At 44.7% G+C, this 23,244-nt stretch overlaps 1 protein-coding gene across 2 annotated transcripts in view; it reads right to left on the reverse strand.

Annotated features, from left to right (window-relative positions):
• Positions 1-23,244, reverse strand: part of LOC139570302 (semaphorin-4G-like) — a 33,793-nt gene that overhangs the window by 6,444 nt on the left and 4,105 nt on the right. For both annotated transcript variants that reach the window (XM_071392076.1, XM_071392075.1), the window contains exons 2-14: positions 20,873-21,144; positions 12,386-12,534; positions 8,819-8,881; positions 8,284-8,382; positions 8,026-8,119; positions 7,772-7,885; positions 5,842-5,996; positions 3,314-3,489; positions 1,750-1,888; positions 1,179-1,401; positions 902-1,017; positions 637-791; positions 31-92 (exon numbers count right to left, since the gene is read on the reverse strand). In XM_071392076.1, coding sequence (XP_071248177.1) covers positions 31-92; positions 637-791; positions 902-1,017; positions 1,179-1,401; positions 1,750-1,888; positions 3,314-3,489; positions 5,842-5,996; positions 7,772-7,885; positions 8,026-8,119; positions 8,284-8,382; positions 8,819-8,881; positions 12,386-12,534; positions 20,873-21,002 — 1,675 coding nt within the window. In that variant the 5' untranslated portion in view covers positions 21,003-21,144. The remainder of the gene's footprint in view (positions 1-30; positions 93-636; positions 792-901; positions 1,018-1,178; positions 1,402-1,749; positions 1,889-3,313; positions 3,490-5,841; positions 5,997-7,771; positions 7,886-8,025; positions 8,120-8,283; positions 8,383-8,818; positions 8,882-12,385; positions 12,535-20,872; positions 21,145-23,244) is intronic.

The following is a 23,244-nucleotide window of genomic DNA, read 5'->3' on the forward strand; positions in this document are numbered from 1 at the left end:
ATGGTGTGTGTGTGTGTGCTTAGTACATACCAGCTCCTGTGCTGTTGTCACAGCCTCTGTTGCCTTTCTGTATATCCTGGGTTAGATTGGAGCTGAATAGGAGCCAGAAGAATGTTAGTTCTCATTTATGCTTCCAGGGCAGTGGGCACCCACACAGACCAAGTAGGAATGCAGAAACGGTATAACATTTGAACAGGAGTCATTACATATTACTCATTGAAGTACACATAAAATAGGATGTTGGGTTGTGTATTTAAGTAATCAAACAATCCACCCATTTTATAGAGGTACCTCACGGTGCGTTCAGTTAAAGTCAATAAAAGAAAGTAAACAACAAAAACATTCTAAGCAGAGCCTATTGAAATATGACAGCAGGTGATCTGCAAGGTTTATTTTAATTGGAATGAAACTCTCTCAAACTAACGCGGCGCTCAAAGCACAGCAACAAATCCACAGGAAAAGCACAGAGGAGTCTGATGTGTCTGCAGCAGCAATGAAGATTAAAATGTCTGACGCTCACTCATGCAGAGTAAATGATTCCAGACACAAAACAGTCCCCAGCCTCACTCACTGGTGTCCCACTTGTGTGTGTGTGTACGCGTGCGTGTACACGTGCGTGTGTGTGCCTGCCTTCACCTGTTTGTGCGTGAGGATATTTCCACACACAGCGTCCCGTCCCAGCCACAGTAGGGGTCCCGGGCAAACACACAGTCGAAACAGGACGTGTAGCGCTGGCAGGAGGACAAGGGGACCTGGAGCACTGCAGAGTTGGAGCCCACATAGACACTTCCCTGTTGGACGAGAGCTCATGTTTCATGACTACTTGGTAACAATTTACTTATAACTGGCAGGCACAATGCTTTAAAACGTGTTATTAGCATGTATGAGCAACGTATAGTACCTGTGTCTGGGAGATGACCATGCTGTCTACAGGCTGAGGGTTCTCAAAAAGCTGCAGCTCCTCTATGATGTGCATTTGACCTCCGACCTCCACAGCCCTGTGCAGCCAGCCCTCATCTGCAGGAAAAAACACAGACATATAATGTTCATCCAACGTTTATATAACGTTCAAATAGCATTCATATGATATAACATTGACATAACTGTCATATAACATTCATGTAACATTCATTCAAGAAAAAATATGTATTACGCATTACACATCTAGCCAGACTCACCAGTTCCCAAGAAGAGCACGGTGTAGACGTGTCCGTCCAGAGCTGCCACCCGGTGCACGGCCATCTTGACGTAATTGACACTTCTCTTGAATAGTAGGGGTCGCCCTCCTATGGGGTGGACCTGTGTAGACATCAGGGGGTGGCGCCTCGCAAAGGCCAACACGTTGTCTGGGAGGTCACGGGACGAGTTGATGCCCTGGGACCGGTGTATGTTTGTAATACACTGGAGGGAGAGAAGGCAGTGAGAGAGAGAGAGAGGCAGGAGAGGGAAAGAGAGAGCAGTCAATACAGATCAGAAGAGAGTGAGTGAGACAGAAATAGACAAGGGCTCACCTCAACAGCATTAAGGGGCTTCCTCTTCTACACCCGCATATTAAAGAACTAGTCAGGTGACAGCCAAGTCTAAGTACTGCTTTCACTTATTCAGTCTTTTCAGATTAAGGAAAGAAGACGAGGAAAGGAGGACACTGGTGTAGAGAGTATTGAGATTGATCCAAGGTGGTAAGGAACGGGGGAAAGGGGAGGAAGAGAGGGAGGAATAGGTGATTGAGGGGTATTCCTAGAGACTTACCGAGCCAGGTCTTGGTACCGGAACCTTCCCTCTATATTCCCTCCATTTGGAATCCTGCACCTCCATGTAAGGCCCCTCGAAGGCCCTCTGAATATCTGTGAAGGAGTACTGGCACACCGCAGACACCTTGACATTTTTCCTGAGAGAAAAAAATGCCCCAAGACACAGAAGAAAAGTCAGAGAATAATAATTCTACGTTATATAAAACATTGAAGCTTGTTCTTGGAAAGTAACTGCCACCGGCCACCCAAAACTAATTTCAAACACATCAGCGATCCACTCACCGAGAGAGAAAATGTCAATAGACTTGGTAAGGTTTTAGTAGATAATTCACTGAAAGCTGTAGTGGGTGGGAAGCAGTGATGGAAGCAGTGATGTAAAGTCACACTCAAGTATGACAACTGAGTATTTTTTCCACCACTGGTGGGAAGGAAAGTGGGGGTTTGGTTTTGGGTAACAGTAATATTTTCCTTGTTCTCTCCTTCCCTTTGTTTTCAACAGGGATATGGGGAGTTGAGACCACGTCATTGACAGGGGTAAGCTCTTGTCTTACTGTATATCAGCACTAAGGTTATGCTTTATTCGTATTCAATGTGCAGTTGAGTCATGTACTCGCAACTGTGTTGGCATAAGTCTTACTACCTGGGACTACACGCTTGGGTGAAAGACTGACTGGATGGCCGCATCTAAAACGATACCCGATTTCCTACAGTACCTTATTTCCACTAGAGACAAATAGTCTGGTCAAGGTCAGGTGTAATTTGGAACACACACTCTAAGCCACATGACATGGCTCTGTTGGGGAGTACCTAGGAAAGAAAGAGTCGTTTTGTCCTGTGTATGTGCTAGTAGATGGGAACCAGGTGAAATAACTGTCAAATGCTCCTAGCCTGCAGGTAGGATTAGCCTGTGTGAGTCACTGTAAAGCCTATTGTGTGTCCTCCTCAGCCCGCACAACCAATCCAGGACTTCTTCTGGTGTCTGCCCAGAGTAATACAGTGTTGCCCAAGGGCTTACTCACTCAGGTCACACACATGGTGATGGGTGTAACTCACAAAGGTGCACCTTTGTGTGTTCGTGTGTGTGTGTGTTCGTGTGTGTGTGTGTGTGTGTGTGTGTGTGTGTGTGTGTGTGTGTGTGTGTGTGTGTGTGTGAGAGAGAGAGAGAGAGAGAGAGAGAGAGAGAGAGAGAGAGAGAGAGAGAGAGAGAGAGAGAGAGAGAGAGAGAGAGAGAGAGAGAGAGAGAGAGAGAGAGAGAGAGAGAGAGAGAGAGAGAGAGAGAGAGAGAGAGAATCTCTGCTACTCTATCTTCGCCTGACAGGGTCTTTGATATGCTCCTACTGCAGCCCCAATGTCAGCCTCTCTCACTCCCCATCATTCTCTATCAGCCTAGAATCTCCCATCCGATAACCCCAACAAACTACTATATACTTACACTGTCAACAGACCACAAATCTCTGCATACAAAGTGGTGAGTGCATGACTACACAAGAGTATAAAGCCAGTTGACAATTATCCAGTCCCCTGTATGGTAGACAACAAATCCCATTGCTCCATTCTCTTACCATTCCAGGCCAAAGATCCCGTAGAAGACGGTGCTGTGTACGTCTGGGCCCTCCAGTACGAAGACGCTACGCAGCACATTCAGGTGGAGCTCGTAGTCAGGAACGGAGCACACCAGTCTAGCCTTCAGGAAGGACGTCCACTTCCTCTGCAAGGTCCTCTGGCCGCCCCAGTCACCCTGGAAGGGAGGGGGGAGAAAGGGAGCGATGGACAGAACATCAGTCACACACACAGATACACACTCATACAGTAACACACACACACACACACACACACAAAACACACATACACACACACACACAGAGATACACACTCATACAGTAACACACACACACACACACACACACACACACACACACACACACACACACACACAGGTTTACTCATGATCATACGTACACATACCACAAACTCATCCACATACTGTATACACACACACAGTGGCAGACACACAGACCCACACGCACCCCCTTGCACGCACACACACACACACACACACACACACACACACACACACACACACACACACACACACACACACACACACACACACACACACACACACACACACACACACACACACTTATTCACAACCCCACCTAGAAGCAGTACTGAGCACCATTGAATGAGAGTGTTCAGTTGAGGCTCACAGTGTGCCTGGAACACATTTACTCCAATTGCATTTCAGGCAGCAGCAGCAGAGGAGGCGCTCGGAGGAGAAGAAGCCTGAATAGAGTGATTTAGCACACCTCATTTAGACAAGAGACTTCTCCCCTCTTTGTATGGCAGGGTTTTAATACACCCGTCGCTCTTCATTTTTGTCTTTCATAGACCTCTATCACCTCTCTACCCAGCCTCAGTACTGTATCCGCCGCAAAACACTGTAGTCACAGTAAACAAAGTAACCAAAACAAACACAAAACAGCACACATTACTCATACATAAAAAGGGCTGATCCATCGAGAACAATAGCGTTGTTCTCAAAGCAAAAAAAAGAGAAGATTAAGCAGAGAAATACACCGGCACTAAAGGTTAATCTTCTCCCTAGTGAATTAGACTCCTGGTGAGAGTTGGCAACCAGCTCTGGCAGAGAGACAAGATGGCCGCCATCCAAAAGTAGGCACAAGCAGCCGGTATAAAAGACTAAAGATATTTGGGTTGTGATGATGTTGGTTGTGGTGATGTTAACGACAGCCTGTCAGGTGAATTGTAATGCACACGCTCTGTGGCTAATCATCTTGTCACTTCATAATCTGTTAACAGACACAAGGACCCTAGCACACACCCTGAGGATATGCCTATGTGAAAATAAATTGTGGAGGAAGTGGACCAGTGCCAAGTGGTGCACATTTTCATTCTAGCCCAGCAGTAGCACACCTGATCAACTTATTAACTAACCAAGCCCTTGGTTCAGGTGTGTTAGTGCTTGGCAACGGTCTAAAACGAGTGGTAGAAGCCATGCAGGGGCTATGGCTAAGAGCTATATAGCCTGATAGCCATGTAGGGCCGCCTTAAGCATGGATGCCACACCTGGCATCTGGATGGCTGTGCAATGGATTGCACACCGTAGATGTGGGTTGCCGATGAAAAGAAGGTTGGGGATTGGCTGAGAAGCAGACCGACCAGTGGCACGCCTCCAGTTGTCTCTGGCTAGCGACTAATGGGAATTCTGTGTCTGGGGATCTGTCGCCGCTGCAACTGTCATCATCATGGGTGACTGCCACTGTGCTGAGTCGCCGCCCCCCAGACTGACATCTGCATGGTCTGCTGTGGCCCAGTTATGGCTGGATCCATCACATTCTACCCCTCCACCACCACCACTACCACAAAGTGGGCACAGGCAGCAGACTTGACCCCATTCCCAGAAAGCTGCATTTTTGAAATAGGGAGACTGCAAGCATGAAGATTACAGTTACACCAGGCACAGCCAAAGAGAAAGGAGGAGGTGGAGGAGTGAAACAACCATTTTCTGTTTCTCCAGGAGTGGTTTCTGGGCACAGTGTCTGGAGAGAGACGCTGATCTCCAGTAAAATTAGGTAGGAGGGAGCGAGAGGAGAGAGGAGAGAGAGAGAAAGTGGGGAGAGAAGGAGAGTCTACCATTGCAGCGGGGGTTGGGTGGGCTTCTACCCTGCCTGGCAACAGTGGCACACTGCGAAGCCCTTCAGAAAGCAGCTAAGATGTGAGGAGAACAATAATCAACCTGAAGTTCACTCAGTGGGTGAGAGCACAACGCGAATGAAAAACACAGGCAACTCCAAGAGCAAGCTCGCTACTCCTCTCCTCAGAACTGAAAACAAGAAGTACACTAAATTAATCCAATATAAGGTTGCCAACCCTCCAGGTTTGGCCTGGAGTTTTGGTGAGAAGGGAAGCTATTCCGGGAGAATGCTGGTAGAGGGCGAAATCGGAGGACGGGCTCATAGTAATAACTGGTTTCCTTGTGTTTGATCTATTCATTCCATTCCAGCCATTGAGCTCGTCCTCTAGGGCAACCCCAAATTACATAACACCTGTCCGCCTCCAGGCCTACCTTGCAGACGCGGGCAACCCGTGCCACCCTGGTCTGGCTGGGGTAGGCCATCTGCTCCTGGCTCCTCTCCGTGAAGAAGAAGTAGATCTTGTCGTCGTCGCCGAGCGAGCTGTTGACACTCTCCTTCAGCAGCGCCGAGCCCACAAAGTCCGCCTCTGCTCATACAATAGCAACACACCATCATTCTGTGTATATTCTGTCCAACTTCGGACAAAGCACATACTATGGAGAGATTCATGTTAACGACAACCTGCTACCATGCCACCAACTCCTATAGAGATAATGTAGGCTGAAAGCAAGGATGACCACAGTATATAAATTGAAGAATGCTAAAGTGAAGGAAGATCTTATATTATGAAGGAATGGATATTAAATGACCTATGTTTTCGACCAGTACTTCGTACCAGACCTGGTTTCAAATACTATTTACTGTATTTGAATTACGTTTAAATACATTTAGAAACAATTCCACTACATGACCAAAAGTATGTGGACCCCTGCTTGTCGAACATCTCATTCCAAAATCATGGGCAGTAATATGGAGTTGGTGCCCCCTTTGCTGCTATAACAGCCTCCACTCTTCTGGGAAGGCTTTCCACTAAATGTTGGAACATTGCTGAAGGGGACTTGCTTCCATTCAGCCACAAGAGCATTGGTGAGGTCGGGTACTGATGTTGGGCGATTAGGCCTGGCTCACAGTCAGCTTTCCAATTCATCCCATAGGTGTTCGATGGAGTTGAGGCCAGTCATGTTCTTCCACACCGATCTCGACAAACCATTTCTGTATGGACCTTGCTTCGTGCACCGGGGCAATGTCATGCTGAAACAGGAAAGGGCCTTCCCCAAACTGTTGCCACAAAGTTGGAAGCACAGAATCGTCTAGAATGTCATTGTGTCCTGTATCATTAAGATTTCCCTTCACTGTAACTAAGGGGCCTAGCCCGAACCATGAAAAACAACACCAGACCATTATTCCTCTACCACCAAACGTTACAGTCGGCATTATGCATATCGGCAGGTAGCGTATGGTATTTGCCAAACTCAGATTCGTCCGTCGGACTGCCAGATGGTGAAGCGTGATTCATCACTCCAGAGAATGCTTTTCCACTGCTCCAGAGTCCATTGGCGGCAATCTTTACATCACTCCAGCCGACGCTTGGCATTGCGCAAGGTGATCTTGGGCTTGTGTGCGGCTGCTCGGCCATGGAAACCCATTTCATGAAGCTCCCGACGAACAGTTTTTGGTAGTGAGTGTTTCAACCGAGGACATACGATTTTTACGCGCTTCAACACTCGGCGGTTCCGTTCTGTGAGCTTGTGTAGCCTACTACTTTGCGGCTGAGCCGTTGTTGCTCTTAGATGTTTCCACTTCACAATAACAGCACTTACAGTTGACCGGGGCAGCTCTAGCAGGGCATAAATTTGACAAGCTGACTTGTTGGAAAGGTGGCATCCTATGACGGTGCCATGTTGAAAGTCACTGAGCTCTTCAGTAAGGCCATTCTAGTGATATGTTTGTCTATGGAGATTGCATGGCTGTGTGCTCTATTTTATACAACTGTCAGCAACGGGTGTGGCTGAAATAGCCAAATCCACTGATTTGAAGGGGTGTCCACATACTTTTGTATATATAGTGTATTTTGACAAAGTTTCTTGAATTATTTTCACAAGTAGTTGAATATTGCCATAATGTATTTGGAAATTGGAAAGTATTGGCATGTATTTACAACCATGTCTATTTGAAGTAGTTGTTTTTTGGCTGTGTATTTGAAAATACCCTCAGGTCTGCTTAGTGCCGTATAGCTGTAGTATTATGAATCAAAATGACAGTTTTGGTATTGGTATTCCAAAATTGCATAACCGTAGGGATCAAGCCGCAAAATGTGACCAATGTGTATAAGATAAGGGATGGGCCATAATCTGTTCTTACCCAGCAGCCACCTGGTCGGAGCCTCCTCTGTCCTCAGAGTGGGGAAGGGGAAGTTCCGACGAACGTCCGGAGAGCTGCGGAACTCATACTGGGACGCTGAGAACATCTCACCGTCTGACAGACCACAGAGAGAGATATGGAGGGGTCAGAGAGAGAGGACACAGAACAGGAGATCGAAGAGTGTCTCTCAGTTTCTTCTTACTGCTTGGTTAGGGCAAAATAGTGCACCCCAAGGAGTAGATTAAGGTTCTTACCCACAAGGAGGCTGGTGTAGCCCTTGGCTGGGTCGTAGGGACACCTGTCCCTGCCCTCCTCGAAGCCAGAGGAGAAACTGAAGCGCTCCACATCCTGATAGAGAGAAGAAGAAGAGAGAGGGTCAATAACTACACTACGGGAACATAAATCACACTACCACCATAACAAAACAGATAACACAGCATGCTAATGGGCAGTACGTTGGAAGCCAGAATGTAAGCAGGGAAGTTTCCAGCAACAGGAAGAACAGCTCTTACTATGTAGGCACAGAGGGGCCTGAAGGCGTGCGTGCCACAGACGTACAGGTGAGTCTCATTGTACCTCTGTAGGATGCGGATGTGATTGTAACACTCTGTCTGTAGGAGAGACAACGCAGGACGGTTACACATCTATAAAGCATCAACCTAGTCCTGAAGACACAGGCTAACACATTCACTTGACTCCTTCTGCATGAGGACTACATTATTACATTATAATAACAACAGCACATCATTTTTATACCATTTAATAAGGAGAGAGAAAGAGAGAGAGAGATAAAGAGAAAGAGAGAGAGAGAGAGAGAGAGAGAGAGAGAGAGAGAGAGAGAGAGAGAGAGAGAGAGAGAGAGAGAGAGAGAGAGAGAGCAGACAGACAGACAGACAGACAGACAGACAGACAGACAGACAGACAGACAGACAGACAGACAGACAGACAGACAGACAGACAGACAGACAGACAGACAGACAGAGAGAGAGAGAGAGAGAGAGAGACAGTGTGTGTTGAGCGGTGTGAGCTACATGCAATGGGTTGTACCTGATTGTCTTTTCCTTTGTTGAGACACTGCTTCATCTGCTCGGCCGAAGCTTCCCAGTCAATCTGTAAGGGGGAGAAGAATGACCTCTCATGTCACCCAAATAGGTAGTGGGAGGATGGACAGTGTAACATGCCAACATTTAAATACCAGTGAATACTGCTCTTTAATATTCCAGTGAATACTCCATTGTAATACTCCAGTGAATACTCAATTTTAGTACTCCATTTTAATTCTCCAGTTACTCCCATCAACTACATTGTGTTTTAATCTATTCTGTTGGCCCGTGAGTAAGCTTGCACCATGCATTTAATCCAATGCCCACACTGAAGAAAATGAACGTACAATAGGATTTACTGAATCTCCTTAAGGCTATTATTAGCCTGTCCTGTTTAAAAGTTGTGAAAGAGAAAAAGATTTGTGAAAGAGGGTTAGTTTTGCAAATTGCAACATAACGGTCATGAGATGTTGTCACGACTTCCGCCGAAGTTGGTGCCTCCTTGTTCGGGCGGCATTCGGCGGTCGACGTCACCGGCCTTCTAGTCTCCACCGATCTACATTTCTTTTTCCTTTTGTTTGGTCTTGATTGTACACACCTGGTTTCCATTACGTTATAATTTATTCCCTATTTAACCCTCTGGTTCCATCATGGTTTTGTGCGTGTTTATTGTTGTCAAGTTGTCTCGTTTATGTGCTCTGGAATTTTGTTCTCCTTGATGGAAGATTGTTTATTGAGTAAAGTTACGATTATTACTCATCTCTGTGTCCTGCGCCTGACTCTGCCTTACCCACATCACCTAGACCACATATGTCAGAGTCAAGGCCCGCGGGCCACATCCGGCCCGCGAGAAGGTTTTTTACGGCCCCTGGGATGATCTTGATTTATTATTAGAACCGGCCCGCAGACCGCAGCAAGCCGGCAGCCCGCAGATCTTTTACACGCACCAATACTACATTTCCCACAATGCAACGGTGACGCACCGAGCAGTAGGCTGCTTCATTTCAATATTTATTGGCACAGCAGTCGTCAGCATCACAGTAAAATTAACTTTCAGATACCCATCAAAAATGGCAAAACGGAAGGTGGACACTGAGAACCGGGGGTTTCAAACAAGGTGGGAGTCGGAGTATATGTTCACGGAGGTAGCTGGAAAACCTGTGTGTCTTCTGTGTGGAGAAAGTGTGGCGGTACTGAAAGAGTATAATCTGAGACGACATTATGAAACGAAACACGCGGACAAAAACAAGAATATGGACATGGAACAAAGGCTACAAAAGGCAGAGGAATTAAAACGAGGCCTCAAATCTCGACAGGCTCTGTTCAAAAAAGCCAAATCACAAGGCCAGGCTGCTGTCAAGGCCAGTTTTATTTTGGCAGAAGAGATCGCTAAATCAGCCCGGCCATTTACGGAGGGGGATTTCATCAAAAACTGCATGATTAAAGTTTGTGACGAAGTTTGCCCAGAAAAAAGGCAACTCTTTTTAAATGTGAGTCTGAGCAGAAACACCATTGCCGAGAGAGTAGACCAGTTGTCCATCAATCTAAAAGAGCAGCTTGTGAAAAAGGGAAAAGATTTCATTGCATATTCCTTGGCTGTGGATGAGAGCACCGACATTTCTGACATTGCCCAGTTGTCAATTTTCATCCGCGGAGTGGACTCCAGCCTAAGCGTGACAGAGGAGTTTTTGGCTTTACGTCCTATGCATGGCACAACTACGGGGCATGATTTGTATGAAGAGGTGTCAAGATGTGTAAATGAGATGGAGCTGCCTTGGGAAAAACTCGTGGGTTTGACAACCGACGGAGCACCTGCGATGTGTGGACACAGGAGCGGACTGGTGGCGAAGATACGGGAAAAGATGAAAGAGGAAAACGCGACAGGTGAGCTGACAGCTTATCATTGTATCATACACCAGGAAGCGTTGTGCGGTAAAGCCTTGAAAATGGAGCATGTAATGAGCATCATCACGCGCACAGTTAACTTTATCAGAGCCAAAGGTTTGAATCACCGCCAGTTCAAGGCATTTCTGACGGAGTTAGAAACGGAGCATGGTGATTTGCCTTATCACACAGAGGTGCGATGGCTAAGCCAGGGAAAGGTGCTTCAAAGATGTTTCGAGCTTCGTGAGGAGATTTGTCTGTTCTTGGACAGCAAAGGGAAAGACACAACACAACTCCGAGACGAAATGTTTCTGTGTGAAATGGCTTTTCTGTGTGACATTACGAGTCATCTGAATGCAATGAACTTGCAGCTGCAGGGTCGGGATCATGTCATCTCTGATATGTACAGTACAGTGAAGGCATTTAAAACCAAACTGACTCTGTGGGAGACGCAGATGCGGAAAGAAAATTTGAGCCACTTTCCCAGCTGCCAGACCATGAAAGAGAAGCTCTCTACCAGTGCGTTCCCGAGCGCACAGTTGGCTGATAAAATAGGTATGCTTGCCGCTGACTTTCGACGCCGATTTGCTGACTTTGAAGCACAAAAAAGCAGGTTGGAACTGCTCGGTAACCCATTTGCTGTTGACGTGGAAAGCTCACCACCAAACCTCCAAATGGAGTTGATTGACCTCCAATGCAATGATGCACTGAGGGCAAAATATGCGGCAGTGGGTGCTGCGGAGTTCGCCCGTTTCCTCCCCGACACAATGCCCCAGCTGCGCATCCAGGCTGCTCAAACGTTGTCTATGTTTGGCAGCACATACCTGTGTGAACAACTGTTTTCTTTGATGAACCTGAACAAAACATCACACAGAAGTCGACTTACTGCTGAACACCTCCACTCAATTCTGAGGATTTCCTCAGCTCAGAGCCTTACCCCGAACATTGATGAACTTGTGGAAAAGATGGGACACCACCAAGTATCACCCTCAACCTCAAACAAGTGAACATTACTGTGCAATCACATATTTAGAGTTTTTACTCAGTTCAAGTTTAAAAGTTAAAGTTTAATATTTGTTTTCACTGCATGTTACTTCTCCTTAAACAAAGTGTTGTTTTTGATTAATAGATTTTTGCACTTTATTTTATTGTATTTCAATCCAATTATATTTTAAAAATATTTCAGTTGAGTGGATGATAGAAAATTGCTATTATTGTTTTTTTCTTTGAAGTAAATTTATCCCACTTTTGCTAAAATAGAAAATATAGGCTACTGATGGTGCCTTGAATACCGGTTTCTTTCATTTAATGTTCATGTTATGGGGATTTTTATATAAAGGAAATTTGTCTTTTGTGTCTGTTGAAAATTAAAGATTACTGACAGAGCCATAAGAAAATATTGCTTTATTTATCTGATCATATTGGAATATATTTGTTAGGTTTTCAGTAGGTTCAATTAGGTTCACTAGACTATATGCGTCATTTAAAAATTTTTCAATGAACATTCGAACAGTCCGGCCCTCGGCTTGTAGCTAAATTTTTTATTTGGCCCTCCGTCCATTTGACTTTGACACCCCTGACCTAGACTATTGACAGATATGATGTGCTGTACCAGCTAACCAGTTACAAATACAATACAAATTAATTGCCGATCTAAGGGTTAGCAAGATAGCATCCCGGCACTCACCGTGAGGTTACCGGGCGTGGAGATGTTGGTGGTGTCCAGGGCATAGAGAGCCCCCCTGGCCCCCACGTATAGCACCCCATTGTCCTCCTCCAGTAGCAGTGTGCTGTAGTTTTGAGATGGGCTGCTGAAACGCTGGCAACCTAACAGGCCTGAAAACAAACACACAAACTTACTGAGTCTTTGGGGTCGATTTAACTGAACCTGCATTGTGGTATTTGCACAGTTTTCCCATGGTCAAATAAAGTCACAGAATGGTGTTGTTACTGGAAAAACCTATAAGTACTATTACTACTGCCAAGTACTAGACCCACAAGTTGATGCTTCCACTTTCAGAATAAGAAAATATAGCGCAATGACAAAACATTCCCCAAATATTACTATCTTGGATTTGGTGGAATTCCAGTCTTAGGTATGCTGTAAGTCTTTTTTTAATTTTTTTTTAATTTTTTTATTTTATTTTTTTGCTGTAAGTCTTGCCTCATAGAATGAAACTGTCTGTACTTAAAGTTGTACTTAAAGTTATATAGTTGGAATATTCAACTACGCACATACTTCCTCTTTCCAATGGTCTCGGTGACATTATATCAGGTTGTGTTTTCTAACGATTCATAATTTTTTCCCGGTAGCTTAACTATCTATCAGAAGTAAATGGGAAGTGCAACAAATTGACTGTGACAAGCGTGCATCCGTCCCCAGTAAATCAATATGTGGGACGTCATGCATTTAAGTTCTTATTACTGCAATCAGCCTGGGACATACTCCCATCAATTCACCAAAATAAAGGGGGGAGGAAGAGGAGAGGAGGAACAGAGGGGAAGAAGGAGGAGGAAAGGAAAACGAGGGGGAGGAGGATCGAGGAAGGAGGAAGAGGAGGAGAAGGGGAGGAGGAGAGGAGGTTAAAGAGGGGAGGATGTGTGCTAAATTATTATACCCATCTACACCATGCTGACTCATATTCCTCAGTGTATTTTCCATTATTCCTTCCTCCTTTTGTTAAACTCTCCCTCTCTCCATCTCACATTTATTCTCGTCATCTCTGTCCACCTCTATCCCGTTCTTAATCTCTCTTTCTTTTTCTATCCCATATTCCTCACTTTTTTATCTTCAAACTCCATCAATGAACGAGCAGTGCTGCTACTCACAATTAAAATACTGTCTTATCTGCCTCACCACTAAATAAGATCACATCTTAAATATAGCAGCCTAGATGAAAACAATGACCTCTTTTTCACCACTTCGTAGAAACGGAGCAGCTTGCCCCCATTTCAGAGGTTCCAGACTACTGATAAAATATTTAGTTTGATCCGTTTCCATGAATTAAGGTCAAAACACAAAGGAATGAAAGAAATGTGTAACCTTGTGTTGTTTGTCTGCTGTATTTGTTCAAGGGTTATGAAGCTCAGGCTGTACAATATGCAGTGATTGAGATAACCCTAATCAACCCTTCTTGTGCACCCCTTCCCCCAATGGCACACACACACAGACACACGCACACTGCCCTAATTGTGGCATTTGTACGCTTATATGATTTGACAGTACTGGGGCACATCTCCTGCTGAATGGCCTTAAAATGCCCTCCCCCAATACCCCATTTCAAACACAACCATCACTTCTACTACCCCACGATATCAAGATTTACAACATAGAAACATGCAATGGTTGTGAGCGGGTACTATAAATCAAATTGCATGTTCAGCAAAAAGAAGACTCATCGATCGATGCTCCCATGTGGTTAAAAAAGCATTCATGATATTACCCTGAAGAAGGCACTGTAATTCTGAAATATTGGTGGTTTACCCAATATTACTGGGAACTTATATATGATGTCGACGACAGACATGGTCGCCCTGTTTCCAGCTCCTATCCAATTTTGCATATTTGATTTGTTTGTGTATGTTATTTCTTACATTATTTGCTCATAACGTTTCTTGCATTATTACCTAGAGCCGAAAATAACTTATGGATATTAGATAGGCGATCACTCATCAGCATTTCGACCAGAAATGGTGGCGGTGTACAGTATGTTTCATGATTAACTACTCGTGGTGTGATTGTGGTAATGTACAGGAACTCAAGTTCTCCTGATATGGAATATCTCACCATCAAATGCCGACCGCATTACCTCCCGAGATATATCTGCCCCAAGCTGACACAGCTCTCAGGAACTAAACTTGACTATGTGCAAACTGGAAAGCGCATATCCTGAGGCCACATTTATTGTAGCTGGGGACTTTAATAAAGGAAATCTGAGGAAAATGCAACCAAAGCTCCTCGCTCATCGAGCACTCTTGACCATTGCTACTCCCCCTTCCGGGATGGCTACAGGCAGAAGCTTAAACAGGAAGCACCCATGTAAAGACTGTTCAACGTTGGTCCGACCAATCAGAATCTATGCTTCAAGATCATTTTGATCACGCAGACTGGGAAATGTTACGGATTGCCTCCGAGAATAGTATTGACGTATACACTGACTCAGTGGCTGAGTTCATCAGGAAGTGCATTGAGGATGTTGTTACCACTGCGACGATTAGAATTTATCCAAACCAAAAAACATTGATGGATGGCAGCATTCGCGCAAAACTGAAATCGCAAACCACCGCATTTAAACACGGCAAGGTAACTGGGAACATGGACGTGTACAAACAGACCATCTATGCCCTCCATAAGGCAATCAAAGAGGACAAATGACAGTACAGGGACAAAGTGGTCGCAAGACATATGTGACAGGTACTCCAGAGAATCACAGATTATAAAGGGAACGCCAGCCACGTCGCGGACACCAACGCCTCGCTCACGAACAACCTAAACACCTTCTTTGATGAACAGAATGCTGTTCATTAAATCATGCTTTGACTTTTTGGTCTTCTATAAGAATTGAAAAATTGTTTCAATAAAACACACTAGGGAGAGACCACACTGTGCCAAGACTTATAATACACACAATCGTGCCAGTCAGATTTATTGGGTTCTTCTGATAGGGTTAATAATGTCATCAATTGCATTACTGTAGTTTGTGACAAAAAAGTAGTGAATGTCCTTCAATACATCTCTCTGGACAGGTGCACAATTCGCATAATTCAACCGCCCTCGCAGACGGCAATGGCTTAAATGACAAAAAAATTGGGATTGCCAGTTACTAAATACTACATGTTGTCACTTGTCACTGGTAAAGTCACTTCGTTATGCTGTCAAACCTGTTTGAAAACCTCCTCCCCGCACAAACAGTCACTCAGGGATACAATGGTGATACTATGAGTAGCACCCATGACTAGCATGCAGGCAGAGAGATAGTCAGACAGGCAGTCAGAGAGACAGGCAGTCCGAGAGACAGGCAGAGACATGAGTGAGCCATGAGAATCTCTTCTCCTCTGACCAACTCAAAGGTCAGGCCACACTGGAGGTTATGCAGAAAGGGGGGGGCAGTCACGACACAGCAGGGCACACACAAACAGAACAACACACACAGACAAGCAAACCTGCGCGCACACACACACACAAAGACGTGCACACACACAGACAGACAGACACACACACTCACACTCTCTATCACTCTCCCTTTCTCAAAACCCAACAAGAACATTATGTTTTGTCCCAGATTATTTTATTTTGCGCAGTTACGCTAACACAATGACAACCCGTGGCAATGTAAAAACAAATCTCATTTTTCATTTGACTAATCCAAGTGTGTGCACAAGAATAGCCTTGGATTCTTCGTTTTAAAAATAGGCCGACCATGATGACGATGATGACGCAATAAGGCCGCCGCCCAAGGCAGTCGGGGGCGAAGTGTCCTTGATGTCTGTCAGAAGCCTGACCTATGAGCTGCTCCGAAGGCAACGTTCTAAGGCCAAACAAACACATAAGTAGCGATGTGACGATTATTGAATTTTGCTCGTAAAATTATTACCAACTTTACCCTCTTCATATTAAAATGAAAAACTTCTATTGGGTGAATCTACTTGAAAATAAAGTTGAATCCTACAATGAACGCAATAAAACGATTATGATGATTTCATTATTTTGTTCAGTTCTTACAGTAAGTGCATTCATCTTAAGATAGCTAGGTGAGACAACCACATATCATAGTCATAGAAGGTACATTTTTCTCAACACAGAAGAATACGATTATATAGACAAAAGTATTAGGACGGCCCCAGCTTCCTCCCAACTATGGAAAAACCAAGAATCTATTAGGCATAGATCCAGTCGTCAAGGGCCCCAGTCCTGCTGATTTCATATATACATTTTACATCAACTACAAACTGACTTACACACAGGCAGACAACAACAATACTCAGAAACTTGAGGGCCTGAGTTGTGCACTTCTGAGGTAGAGAGAGAGAGAGAGAGAGAGAGAGAGAGAGAGAGAGAGAGAGAGAGAGAGAGAGAGAGAGAGAGAGAGAGAGAGAGAGAGAGAGAGAGAGAGAGAGAGAGAGAGAGAGAGAGAGAGAGAGAGAAAGAGAGAGAGAGAGAGAGAGAGAGAGAGAGAGAGAGACAGAGGTTCTAAACCCACAGCACAAGCTGCACCTTGTGCTCCGTTAACAAATCGATGAGGAGAGTCAACAAGCGACGGAGAGTGCCAGCTGAGTCTGAGCCGACGGGGCGGTTTCTTCTATCTACCATTGTCGTGCAGCGATGATAGGAGGATCTGAGGGAGGCTGTCGCTGTGACCTCTCACCCCTGTCCCTAGTGCCGCACGTGGAATGCACCCTGTGTGTAAACTGAACACACACACTTTGCATCTATACCATTTCACCTGTCTCACAGAGAAAAAGGAGGGTCGGCTCTCTCGGCATCAGAAGAGGTCTGGGTGCATTTGTGTTTATGTATGTTCATGTATGTGAAGAGTTTATGTCCCTACAGGTGCTTTCATGGATAGAAGAACAAAGGATGTGTGTGTGTTTTATTGTGTTGTTTTGTTGTGTGTGTGTGTGTGTGTGTGTGTGTGTGTGTGTGTGTGTGTGTGTGTGTGTGTGTGTGTGTGTGTGTGTGTGTGTGTGTGTGTGTGTGTGTGTGTGTGTGTGTGTGTGTCCGTCTGTTTTCCTATCCTTGGGGTCGGTCCAAAAGCACAGTAAATCTAGTGTGTGTCTTATTGGATTGAGGGAGTATAGAGCTGTTCTGTGTGTGATTGCCCTTGTGACTCATTGCGCACGCCTGATCCTCTCTGACTAACTAAGACAGGCACATGACACACACACACACACATACACACACATACACACACACACACACACACACATGGGTACATGGGCTGGGGGGACAACACATGACTTGTTGACACTGGTGAGAACTGTCAGCTGTTGCTAAATTGATCAATGTTATTATATTACCTTGTCAGGTATTGGTCCACCAATACCTGTCAAGGCAAACTGTAGGAGTTCTAGCCTTCTAGTCATAACTATCATAGATTTATCTATAGAACATGATTGGAATAAATTGCACCCAAATGTACATCTCGAGAAGCAAGACTATAAAGTACTGACTTTTAAAATGAAGTTTGACAAAAATAAATGATCAAGAATACAATACTTCCTGTTCCCTATTTTCAAAAACCTCTAAAATGTCTGAGCATATGGGGAATTCGATTATTTCGACCAAGGATCGGCATAGCTGCCTCACCACTAGTGGCTTCATTTCCTTAAATCATCGGAGGGAACAGCCCACACACTGTCAACATAAACAAGTGTGTTCTGTCTATCACGAGTGGTCTGTCATATTTACCATCATTCTTGTGATGTTTGGCAGTACTGAGGTTTTGGCCTTATGCAACTCTCATGGTTGCCTGTCACAATGTAACCCTTTCTATTTATCTCCATCAGCCTGACTATGTTTTTCCCAATATTTTTTGGTTACCATGAGAGTTCTGAAAGACAACATTACAACGAAAGCAGTGCACGCACAGCCATACCAAAAAGCAGAGATATTTGTCTTATGATGGTATCAAAAACTCCTACAGTTAGTGCATACATCCTGGTGCCATTTCAGGTATCTAGGCAGAGTCTGTCTCTGTTAAGATCCTGTCAACCACCAAGCTCAGGGAACACCAGAGAAAGAGATCGACCAGAGCATCACTGGATAACTCACCAGGGTCAAGATGTCCAATTGTTCTCTATTGTCACCCGAGTGTCACATTAAAAGAAACCATTTTCTGCAAACACTGACTGGTGAGAACAAATTGTGAGATGCTGCATCCAACAAGAAGAACGAAAGGCAGAGAGATAGACTCTAGGGGCTGAGAGAGACAAAACACTTGTTTTCAGATTGAGCCTCGTCAACTCATTAGTATTTTAGTGAGTCCTTTTTTCTGTTTACCTACACACAACAACTGACTTGACTAAATAGATACAAGCATTTCACTACACCCGCAATAACATCTGCTAAATATGTGTAAGTGACCAATACAATTTGATTTGAAATGTGAATTACAGATCACTATTGCCAATTATTAACCTTACTATCGCAAGCCCTGAACATAGCTACATGCCTCAGGAGTGGTATGCTAGTCTACATAAAATCTCCCCCTTTCAACTGAAGAAACTGCAATATTCTAAACCAATGACTAAATAATACACAGAAATCCACTACTATCAAGACCTCCGCTGCACTCTCTCCTCATAGCAGCAGTAGACAGATCTTACACATGCATCAATAGTGCATGCATGTTTCCATTACTTCAGGTCTGGTTGGCACCAGCAGAGAGAGTGGGAGACAATCTCCTAGGTTCCTCCCTTGAGTTCAGACCAGAGACAGGCATTCATCTAACCATAGAGAGACACACTCAATCACAAACACGCATGCATACACATTGTTTGAATTTCAGTATGTCAGATATGCCAGCTCTTAGCGAGTTTTATTGAGAGTCAACGTACACCCACTCCTACAGACCAACTGTAAAACATAGTGCAAATTAATGATCGCCCTCTCACCCCACCCACAGAGATAAATATAGCTGAGATCTCAGACTACCAACGGTGGTCATACAGTACCACCACCAGCACCACCCACATAGAATAGCCCTCCTTTTCATACACATTACAGTCATTTGCCCGGCGGCCATTTTTCTCTACGAGGTGCTACTCTCTCCACTCTTCATTCTGCACTGGGGCATGTTTCTCCTAAGTGAAAGTGACTGGGGGTGCATGCACGTGCAGATTTTAGATGTGAGTAGAGATCATATATGCATGCACACACACACGCACACACACACACAGCCCATGGGAGTCTGAATGTAGGTCACGGGTTTCCTTCTACAAGGACAAGGAGAAAAATAAGATTGACTGTGTTAGACCGACTTAGCAATAGAGGCTTTCTGAACAAAAAAAATGATTTCCATAGGGCACCCATCAAATAATCTGGAATCCATTTCCCTGATTGGGTAGAGGGAAGAAATATTCAACCCATACTTTTGGGTGGTTTTATGTCACCTTTAACCCCCCCTAACAGTCCTGTCTATCTTATCTCTAACCATCTCTTTCCACTGTAATAGCCTGGTTTTGTGACGGCACCACTGTCCAGGAAGGCGATACACCAGGCTCTCTTTACTCCCCTCCTGTTAATAATATTCCTCCTCTCGAGACAGGAGTGGAGAGGAGTGGAGAGGAGAGAGTAGCCAGGTACAGTATAGTCATCTGAAGAACCTGCCAGGGCTGGGTAATCCCTTTGCTACAGTAGCTTTCTGGGTGATAGATTATGCTGCAGTGGATAGACAAAGAGAGGCTGAGCTGATATGGGAGGGAAAGAGATGCTGATGCGTGTAAATGATGTACCCTAACCCCTTTTTAAAATCCCCTGTTCAGTACTATTTCATTTTCTACACAGGCACTGGTCAGGGTTCCAACGTAGAGGGGTCCTCTTCTATGGGGTCCTCTTCTATTCTCTAGTGTTTCATTAGAGCTGCATGGTGAACTAAGTGAACTAGGACTTGACTTGAGAGAGACGATTAATAACTCCCTGGAAGTAGGGGCTGGCTGTCTTCAGGGCAAATTTCAAAACTGTGCCACTTGTTAAAAGTCAGTTGTATTGAATCAGGACACTGCGTGTGATACTAGTACACAGTAGATGTAGAGCCAGGAGTTTTCCCAGGCCATGTGATCTGACCAGGAAAAACTCCTAGGCCTATAGCTAGGTCCCAGAGGTTTCTCTAGGTCAGGTGCAGTCATGTTGACAGGACAACCTGGCTCAAACTAGTATACACTCTTAGGAAAAAAATGCTATCTAGGGTTATTCGGCTGTCCTCATGATAACCCTTTGAAGAACCCTATTTGGTTCCTGGTAGAACCATTTTGGTTCCAGGTAGGACCCTTTTAGGTTCCATATAGAACCCTTTCCACAGAGGGTTCAACATTGAACCCCAAAGTGTTTTACTTGGAAACAAATTGGTTCTAACTGGAGCCAAATAAGTTTTTCTTATGGGGACAGCCAAAGAACCCTTTTGGAACCCTTTTTCTAAGAGTGTACAGCAGAGCTGGAGCCTTGGTCTGATCTTACCTTGGGAGAACACTGTGGTCCTGGGGTTGACGTCCATGTCAAGGACGGGGCCGAAGGGGAACCCCCACACCCCTGACAGGCTACAGAGGAGCAGCAGCAGGGGGGGCAACAGTGTGACGTGGCCCTCCATGTTTGACAGGTTGACCCGGGTGCAGCTGGAGCCCTGTTTTCTGTCACACACCTTGTTGCTTACACACAAGAATGATATCCTGCTCTGCTGGGTTCAGCAGTGGTGGCTTCTAGGTCATTCTCAGTCTGTAGGAAGGTTCACTCTACACAGAAGAAAAACAGATGTTATCCCTCATAGAGATCCATAAGGATATAGCGCAACTTGCAACTATAGATGCCATTGTTTAGATGAGAGAGTGTGTGTGTGTGTGTGTGTGTGTGTTCATTTCCTGGGCCTGGTTGAATTTGTGCATAATCACACTGCGTCACCCCACATTAGCTTAGGAACAATTAGTACAAGACGTGTTACATAAAACACCAATTTAAAAAGTCGATGATGAAAAAGTATTGTTGTTTTCTCTCATATTCTGGCACATGGCTCCACTTCTCCACTTCCTAATTAGCAGTGTGCGTCAAGGGGCTAGGCTAGGCGGGCTAGGCTATCTGATGACTAATCTAGTGATTAGGCCCGATGCCATCAGCACAGTCTTCATCTGGTCTCCTGCACTCACGCGCTCTGTCACTGATCAAAGGCCTCTGCCATGAATCCTGTTCTCCTCTCCTCCGCACGGTGACACAGGAGAATTCCCATAGCCTTGATCTCCCCGGCTGCCTCTCTGACAATGTTTTCACAGTAGAAGACATGATGTGGCTAATGAACTCTGTAGTAGCAGCAAGGGCACTCGAACCTCTCTATAGGATCCCACACGGAGAGAGAAAAGAGAGAGGGAGGCAACTCTTTCTGGAAGGTTGAGTCTGTTGTATGTCTGTGTGTTTCTCAACTCCAGTCCTTGTGTAGGTAGGCTACCTCCAAGGTATAACTTATTCAAACGGGCTTGGTGATTAGTTGAGGAGTTGAATGAGGTGTCCTGGTGCTAGGCTGGAACACAAACGAGCAACCTTGGGGGTATCTGAGGATCAGAGTTGAGAAACACTACTACACACGCACACAGCCTACTGTGTAAACACACCAGGGTCTCACCCATCTGCCACTATTGTGTTGATGGTGTCGCTTGTGGAAGGTGGCCAGGCGATGACGGCCTATCTGTTGTCACCGTGATGACAACATGGAAACTGCACATGGAAAGGTAAAGACATCTGCCTGAGCTGTATCACGCCTGGATCATAACACACTCATGAACGAAAGGGTCGAACAAAACAGCACGAGCAGGATTTCCCCTGAAACGCTTTGAAAAACATTTCAAATCTGGCCCCAAAAAAATTTACATCTATTTGGAGCTCAAAATATTACATGTATTCATTGTTGAAATGGAATTCAACTATTTTTAAGGGTTTTATCTGGGACAGAAGAAGTACTGGGTTGAGGGTAACTTCTTCAGCACTACTGCTGGAGGCTACTTCCCCTGAGCGTTTTTAAAACGTTTCTGACAAACTGGCCTCAGTTGCCTCCCTGTTCAGAAAGCACAGTTATATTGATTGATGGCCTACAGAATGTGCAAAGATATAAAATGGAGTTATAGTCTCTCTGGATATGGCCATCTGTCAGGCAAGACATAATGATATGCAAAATATTATCCAGTCTGACATTTCTACCGATACGCTCCAATTGTCTCTTCTCTTCCTCGCTTTAATATACAAAACCAATCAAAAGTTTGGACACACCTAGTCATTCAAGTGTTTTTCTTTATTTTTACTATTTTCTGATCTGGCCTCCACAATCACCTGACCTCAAACCAATTGAGATGGTTTGGGATGAGTTGAACCTCAGAGTGAAGGAAAAGCAGCCAACAAGTGCTCAGCATATGTGGGAACTCCTTCAAAATTATTGGGAAAGCATTCCAGGTGAAGCTGATTGAGAGAATACCAAGAGTGTGTAAAGCTGTCATCAAGGCAAAAGGGTTGCTATTTTAAATCATCTCAAATATAGAATATATTTGGATTTGTTTAACACTTTTTTGGTTACTACATTATTCCATATGTGTTATTTCATAGTTTTTATGTCTTCACTATTATTCTACAATGTAGAATATAGTAAAAATAAAGAAAAACCCTTCAATGAGTAGGTGTGTCTAAACTTTTGACTGGTACTGTAGCTATGAGAAGAAAATTTCACCAAAATTCTCATTGAAAGCAAGTCTAAGAGTGGTAAATCTGTTCTATGTGCTCTATTTCTATACTTCCCAATGTTAAGTTTCATTTTTGCTTTTACTTTCGGTTTTGTACATCAGCTTCAAACAGCTGAA

This window comes from Salvelinus alpinus, chromosome 3, assembly GCF_045679555.1.
Source record: "Salvelinus alpinus chromosome 3, SLU_Salpinus.1, whole genome shotgun sequence".
Classification (NCBI taxonomy): Eukaryota; Metazoa; Chordata; class Actinopteri; order Salmoniformes; family Salmonidae; genus Salvelinus; species Salvelinus alpinus.